Below are 13,000 nucleotides of genomic sequence, written 5' to 3'. Positions count from 1 at the left end.
CTGCTGCCTAACCTACCCATCACACCCACCTCTGCACAGGTAAAACCATCTTACAGGTCTGTAAGGCCCAGAAAGATCTCAAGTAAGAGAGCTAAAAACAGAAAGCCAGGTTTCTTTATCTTCCCCACAGGATCTAGTCCCTCCCCCCACCCCCCGCCACCCAAGAGCCAAGAAGGGCAGCCGCCAGTGGCAAAAGAGGAGTTGGTGACACACGGTGTTTGGACCATCAGCTTCCTCTGGGTGTCAGTGACAGGTATTCTCTATTTCAGGGGCAGTCCCACTTGCTTTGAAAAGACATTAACATTCAAATCCTTACAAGTTCATCTGATGATAAATTCTAAGGTCAATTTTTATTTCTACAAAAAAAGGCAGTCAAAACAATATAAAACACATGTAAAGGATATTATTGAGTGAGCTTCAAGTGGAGCTTGACTCTGCAAAGGCTGTGAGTCCAGAGGGAGGGGGAAGGCCGTCTTGTTCCTGGGCTGGCCGGCTGCTCCGAAGAAAGGGGCCAGCAGGGTGCCAGCAACCCCACACCGGTGCTGGCTATAGCCGAGTCCCGCCAACTCCAGCCAATTCCAACCCCGCAAAGGGTCAAACTGTGCCAAGGGAGGGTTGCAGTGGGGCTGCGCTGCACTGAGGAGCTGGGAGAGGGAGCTCCGTGGCACATTCAGATGGAGCTCGGTGACAGGTGAGCGTGGAATTTCACATGGACATTCTGGCTGTGGCATTGTTGCCTGCACTGACACATCTTCTACAATGGCTGCAGGGAGGAGTGTCAACCTTTGGCTTCAGGAGCCTCTCTGGCGAGAAATTCCTCACACAAGTGCCAGCTCACACAAGTGCCAGCATCTTCTGGTGGGCAGGCCCTCCTCTGGGGTCACCACAGACATGGGTTACCCCAGTCAGGCCAGGCCAAAGTTCAATCACGCACACAGACATCAGGGTTTGCCCATTTAATCAACGTTATTGTGGTAACACCAGCCGGATTTTTACATAAGAACTGGGCCTCCCTTTTCACGGAATTTTTTTTTTTGGGGGGGTGATGAGGGGGAGGTGGTGGGGTGGTGAGTGGTAGTTTGCTTGTTTTTAAAATATTTTTAAAGGATGTTATAAATTGGGGCCAGGAGAATTTGAACCAACTCCCACACAGGGCAGTGCAACGTGGGAGTAGAGAAGCCACCAGAATCATCAGGAGTGGTCTCTTCTCTTTGCGGAGGAGATGGGCCTGAGTCTGGGGAAATGAATGAGTGAAAGATAAACTGAATGCAAGAAGGTGGGAGTTGCAGGGGCAGGGGAAGAAAGGGAACTGCAACCTTTTTTTTTTTTTTTCCTTTTTTTTTCCTTAACCTTAAGGGCTAAATGTAAATTGAAAATTTTGGATCAATTTGGACAAGAAAAGAAATACCATTCTTTTAAAGTAGATTCAAGCAGTGATTTTTTAAAACAAAGAAAGCAGAACTAGAACATCTTAAATTTTTAATCCTTTCTTTACAGGTTACCTAGACCACTTTTGATTAAGAAAACTGTAGAAAGTTAGTAACTGCCACAAGCAAACGCCAGGCGGCGGAACGTGTCAATTTTCCACAGAGTCCTGCTTTGCGGGGTGTCTGAATGCGCTGCTCGGGATCTCCGCTCACACTCGCTGGAATCAGTCGTGGCAGAGTTTAGTCCACAGGTCGCTTCTCCCCGTATTTCTTTGTAAACTCTTCAGCGTTCTTACAGAATTTTTTACGGTCCTTAGAGTATTCTTCAGCTAGGTCAGCCCGAAGTGGGTGCTCGGGCTGGGGGTCGTTCACCAGTGCTATGAGGGACTGGATTACTGCCAAGAAAAGGACCAGGCACCGCTGGTTAGAACAGTCTCAGAAAGGGCAAAACTTTGACTGCAACACTGATTTACATCGATGTGCTTTTACGAGAAAGCAGCCTCCCGTTTATCCAAAATTCTAACCACCAGGGCGCAACCCATCTTTTCTCTGTAGCTGGGAGAAGGTGCTGAGCCACAAGCAGCTAATACAACAGCAGTTAACTGGTCAGATGACACCTCCACCTCTCCAGGAACCTTCCTGAACTGACACTCTGGGGAGCCAGTCACCCTCTCCCTGCTTCTCCCAAACTGCGGAGCTCTCAGGCCTAGCAAGAACACCTTCTCACATGCACATACACATACTCGCACGCACGAGTGGAGCTTCCCCAGGGTAGGGATTGGGTGACGTGTCCCTCACTACAATCGGTTCAGGGGAGTTTCCATAAAAGTGTACTGAGAAAGCATGACAATGAAGGGTGCATGACAGGTCTGCACAATGTAAATACATAATGAGCCCACCCTGGAAGACCACTAGGAGCTTCTGAAGCAGCTGAGAAAGGTTCACTTGACACCCGAACTGCTGGAAGGCAGGTAACCTTCAGCACTATTATGCTCTCAACCCCACAGGCAGAAATCACACAGCTCAGGGTGGGTTCCACAATGCTTTCCCAAAGTACAGTAAATCCTAGATGTACTGGAAGGCTAGCCCTGGGATGGAAGGGCCACCAGGGAAGAGAAGATGGGAAAGAGAGATCAAGGAGGAAGCACGGAAGGCTCAGGAACCCCAAGCCTCCTCACCTCAGAAGTGGGGTGCATGCAGCCACTTTGCCTTCTCCCACATGCTTCTCCTCACCCCGCCCTGATTAGGACTGGCACCCCCAGAGTTCCATGTTTCTTCCCACTGTCATGTTCCTAGCAAAAAAGGCATCTCTTCTCTGGATTACCGAAGCCATGGATTCCTTTCCTGGGAGCCATGTTCTTCACCCTAGCATTACAAGTTATGGATTACCTGCTACCACTGGCTGGGTCAGGTACAAAGACATAACCAGCCAATAGGTCCACTCTGAATGGGGGGAACAGCACAGAGTAACACAAAGAAAGCAGAACTATGCCTGGCCAGGCATCCAAATACCACCTGCCCTCACCTCTGTCTATTAGTGTTACCAAGTGAGACAGGGCAATTGAGGGTTCCTGTGACCATGGTGGGCACAGGCGAGGCCGATAGGGTCCAGGCTGAGTATGGAGGAGGTGGGCAGAAAGGGTGGACTGGGGAGAGCAAGCAGGAATGAAAGGCCTGGAAACAGCTCTGTAGGTTAGGGCAGTTTCTCCCTATCTGCACACCACCCTCAGGGGCAGGCATTATCACCTCCCACCTGTAAATATCTCTTAAGAGAAAGCAGGCTCTGGAAGTATATTTCTATCTGTGTATTTAAGATTTACCCTTTCTATATTTTATTCTTGTGTAACAGCAAAAACAATGATAAAGGTATTTTGTCCCTATTTCCCCAACTTCAACCATTGGTATTCCACTATTTGCCGTGTTTCCACATATAACCTAAGTGACTACTTATCTAATATATTTCTCTAAATCACATTAAAAAATAAAAATATTTATATTTTATAAAGGAAAAGTAAATGTTAGTAACTCCAATGGAAAACCACTTTCACTCACCATAAACAGAAGGCATGCATCAACAAACATTAAAATAAGCACCTAAGCCTCCCTCCTGTCCAGCCAGGGGAAGCAAGCACATGGACAAACCCTCTTCCTGAGGACATCTTTCACAGCTTCTCCCAGATGCTACCCCAGCTTGCAGGCCAGGCCCTAATTTAGCAAGCTCCCAGATTTCTCCACCCCATGCTCAGCTGCGAGACTGCTCCATAGACCTCCCCATACTCTTTTGCTGCTCTTGACTTCAGGCTAGAAACTTGAACCACATCTGACTCACTGTGTCAACAAGGTGGCTTCCCGTCTTCTTCCATGATCAGAAACAGTTCTGTAGCAGAACTGATGCTTCATTAGCATTTCACGAACCTCAGAGGGTTCTTGCCTGGATAAGTACTTTGTGGGAGGTACTGATGAGTTTTCAAGTTTTCCTGTTCACCCTCTGTAATGGATACTCAGGCTCTCTGCTGTTCACTAGCCCATCTTTTTTTTTTTTTTTTTTTTTTTAATGTTTATTTATTTTTGAGACAGAGAGAGACACAGCATGAGCAGGGAAGGGGCAGAGAGAGAGGGAGACACAGAATGTGAAGCAGGCTCCAGGCTCTGAGCCGTCAGAACAGAGACCGATGCAGGGCTCGAGCTCACGAATTGTGAGATCATGACCTGAGCCGAAGTTGGACGCTTAACTGAGCCACCCAGGCACCCCAACTAGCCCATCTTAATACCTAATCTATTGGTATAAAAACCATTTTGTTAACTATTAAGGCTAGTTTTTCTTTTTCTTTTTTTTTTTTTTTAAAGTTTATTTATTTATTTTGAGAGAGCAAGCGAGCAGAAGCAGGGGAGGGGCAGAATCCCAAGCAGACTCCACACCATCAGCGCAGGACTTGATGTAGGGCTTAAACCCACAGACTGTGGGATCATGACCTGAGCCAAGATCAAGAGTCGGATGCTTAACCAACTGTGCCACCCAGGCACCCCAAGACTGTTTTTTCAAAAGATGACTAATTTGTAAGATTTCTGTATCTATTTAATTCTTGTCTGGGAACTTGCTTTTGCTTATTTGATCAAGTCAAAATATTTTCCAATTTTTTTACTTGTTCTGATGAGTATTTCATTCTTTCTCTGTTCCTCTGGGTGCATTTCTGGCTCCTTGGCTAAACTGTAATAAAGTCTAGCTGAGCTTAGCTTGCTTTGATAGTAAGGAAACTGACAGCTACAACAGATTTTCAAACTACAACTGTGGCCCCATCCCAGCATTTTTCATACATAAAACAGCGCATTCATTGTATTTTACAAGTGGTCTAGCCCTATTTTTTTTTTTTTTTTTAAATCTCTTCCTTGACCCAAATGCTCCTCAGGAGTATTTTTTTCTCCTCCAAAATGTAGGGGCTAAAGAACAAAATCAAATTTTACCTCCCACTCTCAATGTATACAGTCAGAGAATAAAGGCTATAAAATTTCCTTGTTTTTGTTCTTAGTTTCTTTGTAATGGGGAATGTAAACAATATCCATGACATCCCCCCCCCCTTTTCATGGAGATCCGGGGGCTCCATTCTCAGAGTAAAATGTGAATGGTACATTCCCCCATCCCTAAAGGCTGTCTGATGCCTTCCACAAAATGTACTACGAAATCTAATTAATCTTACACTGTTTATTATATTTACTGAGTCCTCTTTCTAAATTTTATCCACTTGATTTAAGATAATAATGCAGGGGGAACTGAAACATTCAATTAAGGAATTATTTTTCTCTTTATATATTTCTGTCGCTATTGTTTGGTACACACAGAATCCATATTATGCTGGCTTTGTTACAGACTCCAATTTATATGGCAAATCTTATTCAACTACCACATTAAGCCCTTGCTCTACTGCTAAGATATCTACTAGAACCAGATACACTGCTACGCAAAACTTTGTTTTCACATTCCTTTTTTCTGGTATTTTTTATTGTCAACATCTACTACCTCTCTATTTGATACAGTTTTGCTTTGTTTCTTGACTTTTCTCCTGCTACTTTTACTCAATTTTTTAAAATGTTTATTTATTTTTAGAAGAGACAGGGTGGAAGTGGGGAAGGGGCAGAGAGAGAGAAACACAATCCAAAGCAGGCTCCAGGCTCCGAGCTGTCAGCACAGAGCCCAACACGGAGCTGGAACTCATGAAACTGCGAGTTCATGACCTGAGCTGAAGTCAGACACTTAACCAACTGAACCACTCAGGCACCCCATACTTTTGCTCAATTTTTAATGCTTCTCTACTTTCTAATTAAAAACCAAGGGGCACCTGGGTGGCTCAGCTGTTTGAGCATCCAATTTCGGCTCAGGTTATGATCTCAAGGTTCGTGAGTTCAAGGCCCACGATTCTCTGTCTCCCTCTCTCTCTCTCTGCCCCTCCCCTGCTCATGCTCTCTCTCTCAAAAATATACAAACATTAAAAAAAAAATCTTAAGGGGCGCCTGGGTGGCGCAGTCGGTTGGGCGTCCGACTTCGGCCAGGTCACGATCTCGCGGTCCGTGAGTTCGAGCCCCGCGTTGGGCTCTGGGCTGATGGCTCAGAGCCTGGAGCCTGTTTCCGATTCTGTGTCTCCCTCTCTCTCTGCCCCTCCCCCGTTCATGCTCTGTCTCTCTCTGTACCAAAAATAAATAAACGTTGAAAAAAAAAAAATCTTAAAAGTATACAAATTAAGTTGTTTTCAGCAGATAACACAAAACTGTGTAATACCACTACTATTTCATTCCAGAACATATTCATCATTCCAAAAACACCCACTCTTATAAAGAGTCACTTCCTAATCCCCTCATCCCACCCCTGACAAACACTAATCTATGTTCTATCTCTAGATTTGCCTATTCTGGACATCCCAGGTACAGCTGATTCTAGTTTTTTTTTGTTTTTTGGGTGTTTTGGGTTTTTTGTTTTTGGTGTTTTTTTTGCAGTAGTTATGTACTGTAAAGTTGCTGTGAATGCTGAATTACAGAGATACTCAGCCATGAGTTACCTCAGGGATGACCAGCTACAGAACCATCCAGCTGAGCCCAGCCAATCTACAGAATGAGAAATACCAAATTGCTGTTATTTTAAGTCATGAAGTTTTAAGATGGTTTGTAACATAATAATAGATAGCAGAAACAAGGAAGCATATCAGCAAGTGCCAGGGACAACATGCCTGATGTATGTGAGGACAAGCTACAGAACGATTTTCCAGAAAGAAACCCTAACTGTCCCAAATAACAAAATAGCAAGTCTGCCCATCACTTCACACACAACAGTACCCTGTACCAAAATTTTTATCTTAAAAAGCCTGCCGGCAAGGGCGCCTGGGTGACTCAGTCAGCTGAGCATCCGACTTCGGCTCAGGTCGTGATCTCACAGTTTGTGGGTTCGAGCCCCGCATCAGGCTCTGTGCTGACAGCTTGCTCAGAGCCTGCAGCCTGCTTCAGATTCTGTGTCTCCTTCTCTCTCTCTGCCCCTCCCCCACTCATGCTGTGTCTGTCTCTCAAAAATAAATAAATGTTAAAAAAAAAAAAAATTTAAAAAAAGCCCACCGGCAAGTACCAAAAGAACGAAAAGCCTATCTCAGGTATCTGACAGGTATCTAATTTAGGGGTGGAGGGGAGCCCAGCATTTTGGCTATGTGCCTATATCCGCCCATCCTGAGCAGCTAGTCCCTGAAGAGGTATGGAGCACTTTTACTTGTGTTTGTATCTCCTACAAGCCTCAATGCCCCTGGTCCCACTCCATTTCTCAGGTAAGGGAGGAGATCTTATAACTTTGAGGCCTGGCAGTCTTAGCTGTGGCGCAGCCAGGCCTGGAAGGGCTTCCCCTCCCAGGGCATGGTGTTAGATACACACAACTTGGGCTCCTGAAGTTGTGTGAGAGGCTGACAAGGCATTCCGGAACAAATGCAGCTACAGCCTTCCAACACAGAGCTAGGAATTTGTATAGAAAAACAAAAACAGGGGCGCCTGGGTGGCGCAGTCGGTTAAGCGTCCGACTTCAGCCAGGTCACGATCTCGCGGTCCGTGAGTTCGAGCCCCACGTCGGGCTCTGGGCTGATGGCTCAGAGCCTGGAGCCTGTTTCTGATTCTGTGTCTCCCTCTCTCTCTGCCCCTCCTCCGTTCATGCTGTCTCTCTCTGTCCCCCAAAAAATAAATAAACGTTGAAAAAAAATATTAAAAAAAAAAAGAAAAACAAAAACAAAAACCAAGTATGTGCACTTAAGAACAACTTCATCAGCTTTTATAAACATCACGTCGTCCATGATCAAAAGTCACGTCCACTGGAGATCTCTCTACCCAGACTCAACATTTAGACCCATTCCTTTCTACTACTGAGCTGTGAAAGCCTGATGGACACCTTTCATGATGATTATTTCAAACGAGAGAGGCTCAACTTCCCATGCAAAAGGATTTCAACTCCATCTTCCAGGGGTTCTAATGAAAAATTACTGTATCAGTCTGAAAAACCATCTGAGGCCTTCCACCCTCATTCACTCCCTTTAATCTGAAAAGACCGTATAGTGGTTCAGGTGGCTACGCACCAACAATATGAGATTAAAAGTTCAAAAGTAAGTTCTGAAGTTAAGAAATAAAAACTAGACACAGTCCATAACAAAATCTAGATACTTCCAAGGGGCAAGAGGAAGGCCAACCATAATAATGAATCAAGTACCTTTCCCAGAAAAATTAGCACATGTATGTTCATACAGAAGTACCTGGACACATGGCCACATTCAATTGCAAGGAATTCCAGGTCCACTAAAGCCAACTTTGTGCTTTTATCTGGGTACACAGCCCTTGACCATGCCCCTTCCCCCCAGCACCACCCACTCTGAGACACTGGCATTGTGCTGTCTGCCAGGTAGCTTTGATTTGCACCCTTCTTTTAGCCTGGCAGGGCCTCTTCAACCTCCCTCCCTCCTTCAAGTCTGAGTTCATGTGCTAACTGCTGTATGAGGTTACCTTAAACACCATTCGCCCTTTCCCACTCAAAGCAGCCCCACAATCCTTCATGAAAACTTCCAGGGACAGTACCTACACCCCCTAACTGCACAGGCAGCAAATACTGGGCTGGTCTATTTACATGTGTCCCCACTGGTCTGCGAGCACAGGAGGGCCTCCTCAAATACCTGTGCAGGTCAATGGTTTGACTGAGATGTGCCCTGCCCATGAGGAATGGCGGGAACCTCAGCAGCACTTGTGCATGCACTGGAGTTGGGTCAGGTAAGATTTCTCTGGAATCTGTGAAACATGGCATTAGAAAGGACTGAGGGGCCCCTGCCCCACAACAGCATCCCCAGAAGAGCACCACTTGAGAAAGACACAAGAAGCATGCCTTACCTTGGTCGGTTTTGGTTGCTGGCTTCCAGTTTTCAGCACTAATTACCGGCAGACAGACCTGCCCCTTTTCATCGATGTTCGGGTGATAGATCTTTGTTTTAAATGTGATCTTCGGTGGTTTGAATGGGTACTCTGCTGGAAAGTTGATTTCGATTCTGAAGGCCCCCTTATCATATGGAGGGTTGTCCTGCAGGGAATGAGAAAAAATCAAAATGAACACACTACAGTTCAAACACCTGTAGTTGAGACAGGACTGTCCTGTTTACTTGAAAAATTAACTTATTTCAAATAGTATGCCAATTGAAGCCTTGTCACCTTCAGGGCAACCATCAATCAGTGTTTCCGGAGCAGGATGTCCGCAAAGCTGCATAAAGGTCTGCAACTGGCCGTGTGGTCTCTTTCTCTTTGTATCCTTAATAGACTTTGTTTGTTTGAGTAGGTTTAGGTTTACAGCAAAACTGAGAGGGAAGTACAGGTATCCCCCACTTTCCAGAAGTTTGAGTGACGCCACTTTGCTTTCTTGAAAGACCTATGTTAGTACCTGTTTTGCTAGCCAACAGACAGAAATCTGAAGAGGATTTTCACTTTTACCAAAAAAGGCAAAAAATGAAAATAGCAATCAGCATCTGTTTTGCAGCAATCATTTATAGAGAGCACTGCATCTGGAGCAGCCAGAGTGGTGGCGCCGACAAGTGCCTTCTTCAGGAACTGCACTCAGCATCTCAGAGTCAAGCCGTCAGAGCTTTGAACTGTATCTGTAAACATCTGTGCTTTACCTTGACTTCTTTTGTCTATCTGTTAGCAAGGCGTGTCCCTAAGGTATCAGACAAGCCTGAGAGGTTAATTTTGGGGACTGGAAACACTAACAATTTTTTCCATATAAATTAATAGTAACTAAATGCTTCTTTGCTTTACACCATTTTGGCTTATAAAAGGTTTCCTAGGAATGCTCCAGTTGTGTGTGTTTGTGAGTGTGTGTGTTTTAAGACTTATTTTTAAGTAATCTCTACACCCAACATGGGGCTTGAACTCACAACCTTGAGGTCAAGGGTTGCATGCTCCACCAAATGAGCCAGCTGGGTGCCCCAGAATGCTCCCCTGATAGCAGGGGAAAGCTGTACTGAATTCCTATATGTCCCCTCCTCCACTATCAACATCCCCCATAGAGTGGTTACAATCGATGAACCTACACTGACAACTCATTGTTATCCATAGTCCAGTTATACTAAGGTTAATTCTTGGTATGCATTTTGTTGGTTTGGTATGGTATCATACATTATAGGTGGAATCATTCAGATTAGCATATTTCATTTAGTTATATTCATTTAAGGTTTTGCCATGTTTTTTCATGGCACGATAGCTCATTCTTCTTAGCACTAAATATTTTGTTTTCTGGATTTATCACCACTTACTCCATTCATCCACTGAGGGACATCTTGGTTGCTTCCAAGTTTAGCAATTATGAATAAAGGTGCTATACACACCTGTGTGTCAGTTTTTGTGTGGATATGCATTCCTAACTCCTTTGGGTAAACACTGAGCAGCATGATTCCTAGATTGTAGGTTAAGACTATGTTTAGTTTTGTTAAAAAGCACTAACTGTCAGGGTGCCTGGGTGGCTCAGTCGGTTAAGCAACCAACTCTTGATTTTGGCTCAGGTCATGGGATGGAGTCTTCCAGCAGGCTCTGTGCTGGGCATGGAGCCTGCTTGAGATATATTCTCATTCTCTCATTCTCTCTCCCTCCCTCCCTCCCCCTCTGCCCACTCGTGCTCTCATTCTCTGTGTCTCACAAACATTTACATTTTTTAATAGTTATTTATTTTTGAGAGAGAGAGAGACAGACAGACAGACAAAGCATGAGCGGGGGAGGGGCAGAGAGAGAGGGAGACACAGAATCTGAAGCAGGTTCCAGGCTCTGAGCTTTCTGCACAGAGCCTGACACCGGGCTTGAACCCACGAACCTTGAGTGAGATCATGACCTGAGCCGAAGTTGGACACTTAACTGACTTAACCACCCAGGTGCCTCCAAACTAAACATTTAAAAAAAATCACCAACTGGGGTGCCTGAGTGGCTCAGTCGGTTAAGCATCCAACTTTGGCTTAGGTCATGATCCTGAGGTTTGTGGGTTTGAGCCATGTATCAGGCTCTGTGCTGATAGCTCAGAGCCTGGAGCCTGCTTCAGATTCTGTGTCTCCCTCTCTCTCAGCCTCTCTCCTACTCATACTTTCTCTTTCAAAAAAAATAATAATAAACATTAAAAAAACAATCAATCACCAACTGTCTTCCAAAGCGGCTGCACTATTTTATATTCCCACCAGCAACAAATGAAAGCCACCAAGACATCCTCCCCAGCATTTGTTAGTGTTAGTGTTTTAGACTTTTGCCATTCTAATAGGTGTGTATGGTATCATGTTACTTTAGTTTGCAATTCCCTAATGACAATATGATGTTGACTATCTTTTCATATGCTTATTGTCATCTATATATCTTCTTTGGTGAGGTATCTATTCAGATTTTTTGCCCATTTGAAAATCACACTCTTATTATAGAGTTTTAACAATTTTTTGTATATTTTCGGATAGCAGCCCTTTATCAGATATGTCTTTTGCAAATATTTTTTTTGAAAATATGAACAGTCACACACAATATGAACATATAACAACCCAACCAAGACCACACTGAGTGCTAACGGTTCAAAGAGGTGGTGGAACTCCAGCTGAACTCTGGGGAACAGAGCTTGCCCCTAGTTGCTATCCACACATGGCCAGAACCATGCCCCACATCCTTGTCCTTAGGACAGCTCAAAGATCTAGACTTCAGGACAGCTCAAAGATCTAGACTTCAGGGCCTGGATGCCCTGATGGGCCCAGGAGCCTCTGAGAGATGCCCCAAGAAAAAGAGCCCCAGACTCTTCCCACCCTCCCTCTACCTCCAGGATTGAGCAAACCCTTCATCTACTGCCTTTTCCCAATACTCTGGCTCTCCTGCGTGCCATCCAGGTGTGCCATGTCACACCCAACCCAAAGAAAGCTAAGCTTCACAGAGTGCCCAGGAATGCTATTGGCAGCCCCCCCCCCCCCCCCCTTCAAGCCCCAAACCATCTGGGCATCCTCCAGCAAAATATGGCTCCTCTGCTGGGAAGCAAGGCTGGCTTGCACCAGGTCTCTATACTGCCCTGTGTTCTAATCCTGCCCAAGGAAGGGAGGCATGGGGCAGGGGCTTTGGAGGACAAGTAAAGTTGGGGAAGGCTGAGGGGCGAGAGAAGACTTCCAGACAGATATGACTAAAGACTATGATGGTGGGGCCTGGAAGGGGCAGTCTGGGGAAGACAAGAGGCTGGGAGCAGACAGTGTGGCCGAGGGGTTACACAGGGTCTTCCTAAGGAAAGCCTGGGGCCACGTTTAGGGCTCCGAACTCCCCCTGAACAGCGGGATATACTCTCAGATTAACCTGTGGGGAAGCTTGTAAGGAAGTTGGAGACTCAGGGTCAGGAAGAAAGTGGAGATGCTAACAGTCTGGGTCGTATGCCTGTGTGAGGAGACTGACCTGCACACACCTGGGAAAGGATGTTAGGAGAAGACACGATTGGGAAATCATTTTTATCCTAACAAATCCTTCCCTAACCCCTTCTTCATGAACACAGATTTTTCTAGAACACTGTCCAGAAGTTAAAGTGGTAGCAGACCCCTCCCAGACCTTGCCCTGTCTGCCCACCCCGAGTCACTACCTAGGACAGAGAGCTCAACTCACTGTTACAAATATACACATTTGTACAAATTACAAATGGAAGGAACTCAGAGAATACTGCTTTTGTTTTTTAGGAGAGATTTAAATTTTCTAAGTAAAAATCACGTTCGCTTATACTGCTTGAGCAAAGTGAAAAGAGCTTTCCTTTATAACTTTTGTTTGGCTTGTGATTTCTGCCAGATTTATTCATTCACTGCCCCAGACTAGTCACCAGCCTTGTGCCTTGCCTTGTGCTGGGCGCCGTGCTAGGAGCTGAGAGGCAAGAGATAGCTGGTCCCAGTTAGCAGTATTAACCTCGGTTCTACCTCCTCCTTGCTGGATAAGCCTGGGACATTCTTGAACATCTGTAAAATGGGAGTGTAACAGCAGCCTGCACTGATGATGAAGTATGAGCACGTACAGTCCAATGAGCCTGGCACCTGGGAAAAAGCTCA

General features: G+C 45.4%; 1 protein-coding gene across 1 annotated transcript in view; it reads right to left on the bottom strand.

The window, feature by feature from the left end:
- Positions 1 to 941: 941 nt before the first annotated feature.
- Positions 942 to 13,000, bottom strand: part of UBE2L3 (ubiquitin conjugating enzyme E2 L3) — a 55,426-nt gene continuing 43,367 nt past the window's right edge. Inside the window, exons 3-4 of the mRNA XM_047827724.1 lie at positions 8,817 to 9,003; positions 942 to 1,822 (exon numbers count right to left, since the gene is read on the bottom strand). Coding sequence (XP_047683680.1) covers positions 1,668 to 1,822; positions 8,817 to 9,003 — 342 coding nt within the window. The 3' untranslated portion in view covers positions 942 to 1,667. The remainder of the gene's footprint in view (positions 1,823 to 8,816; positions 9,004 to 13,000) is intronic.

Source organism: Prionailurus viverrinus, chromosome D3 (assembly GCF_022837055.1).
Source record: "Prionailurus viverrinus isolate Anna chromosome D3, UM_Priviv_1.0, whole genome shotgun sequence".
NCBI lineage: Eukaryota > Metazoa > Chordata > Mammalia > Carnivora > Felidae > Prionailurus > Prionailurus viverrinus.
The sequence above is the reverse complement of the archived record's forward strand: the minus strand, read 5'-3'. Positions and strand labels throughout refer to the sequence as shown.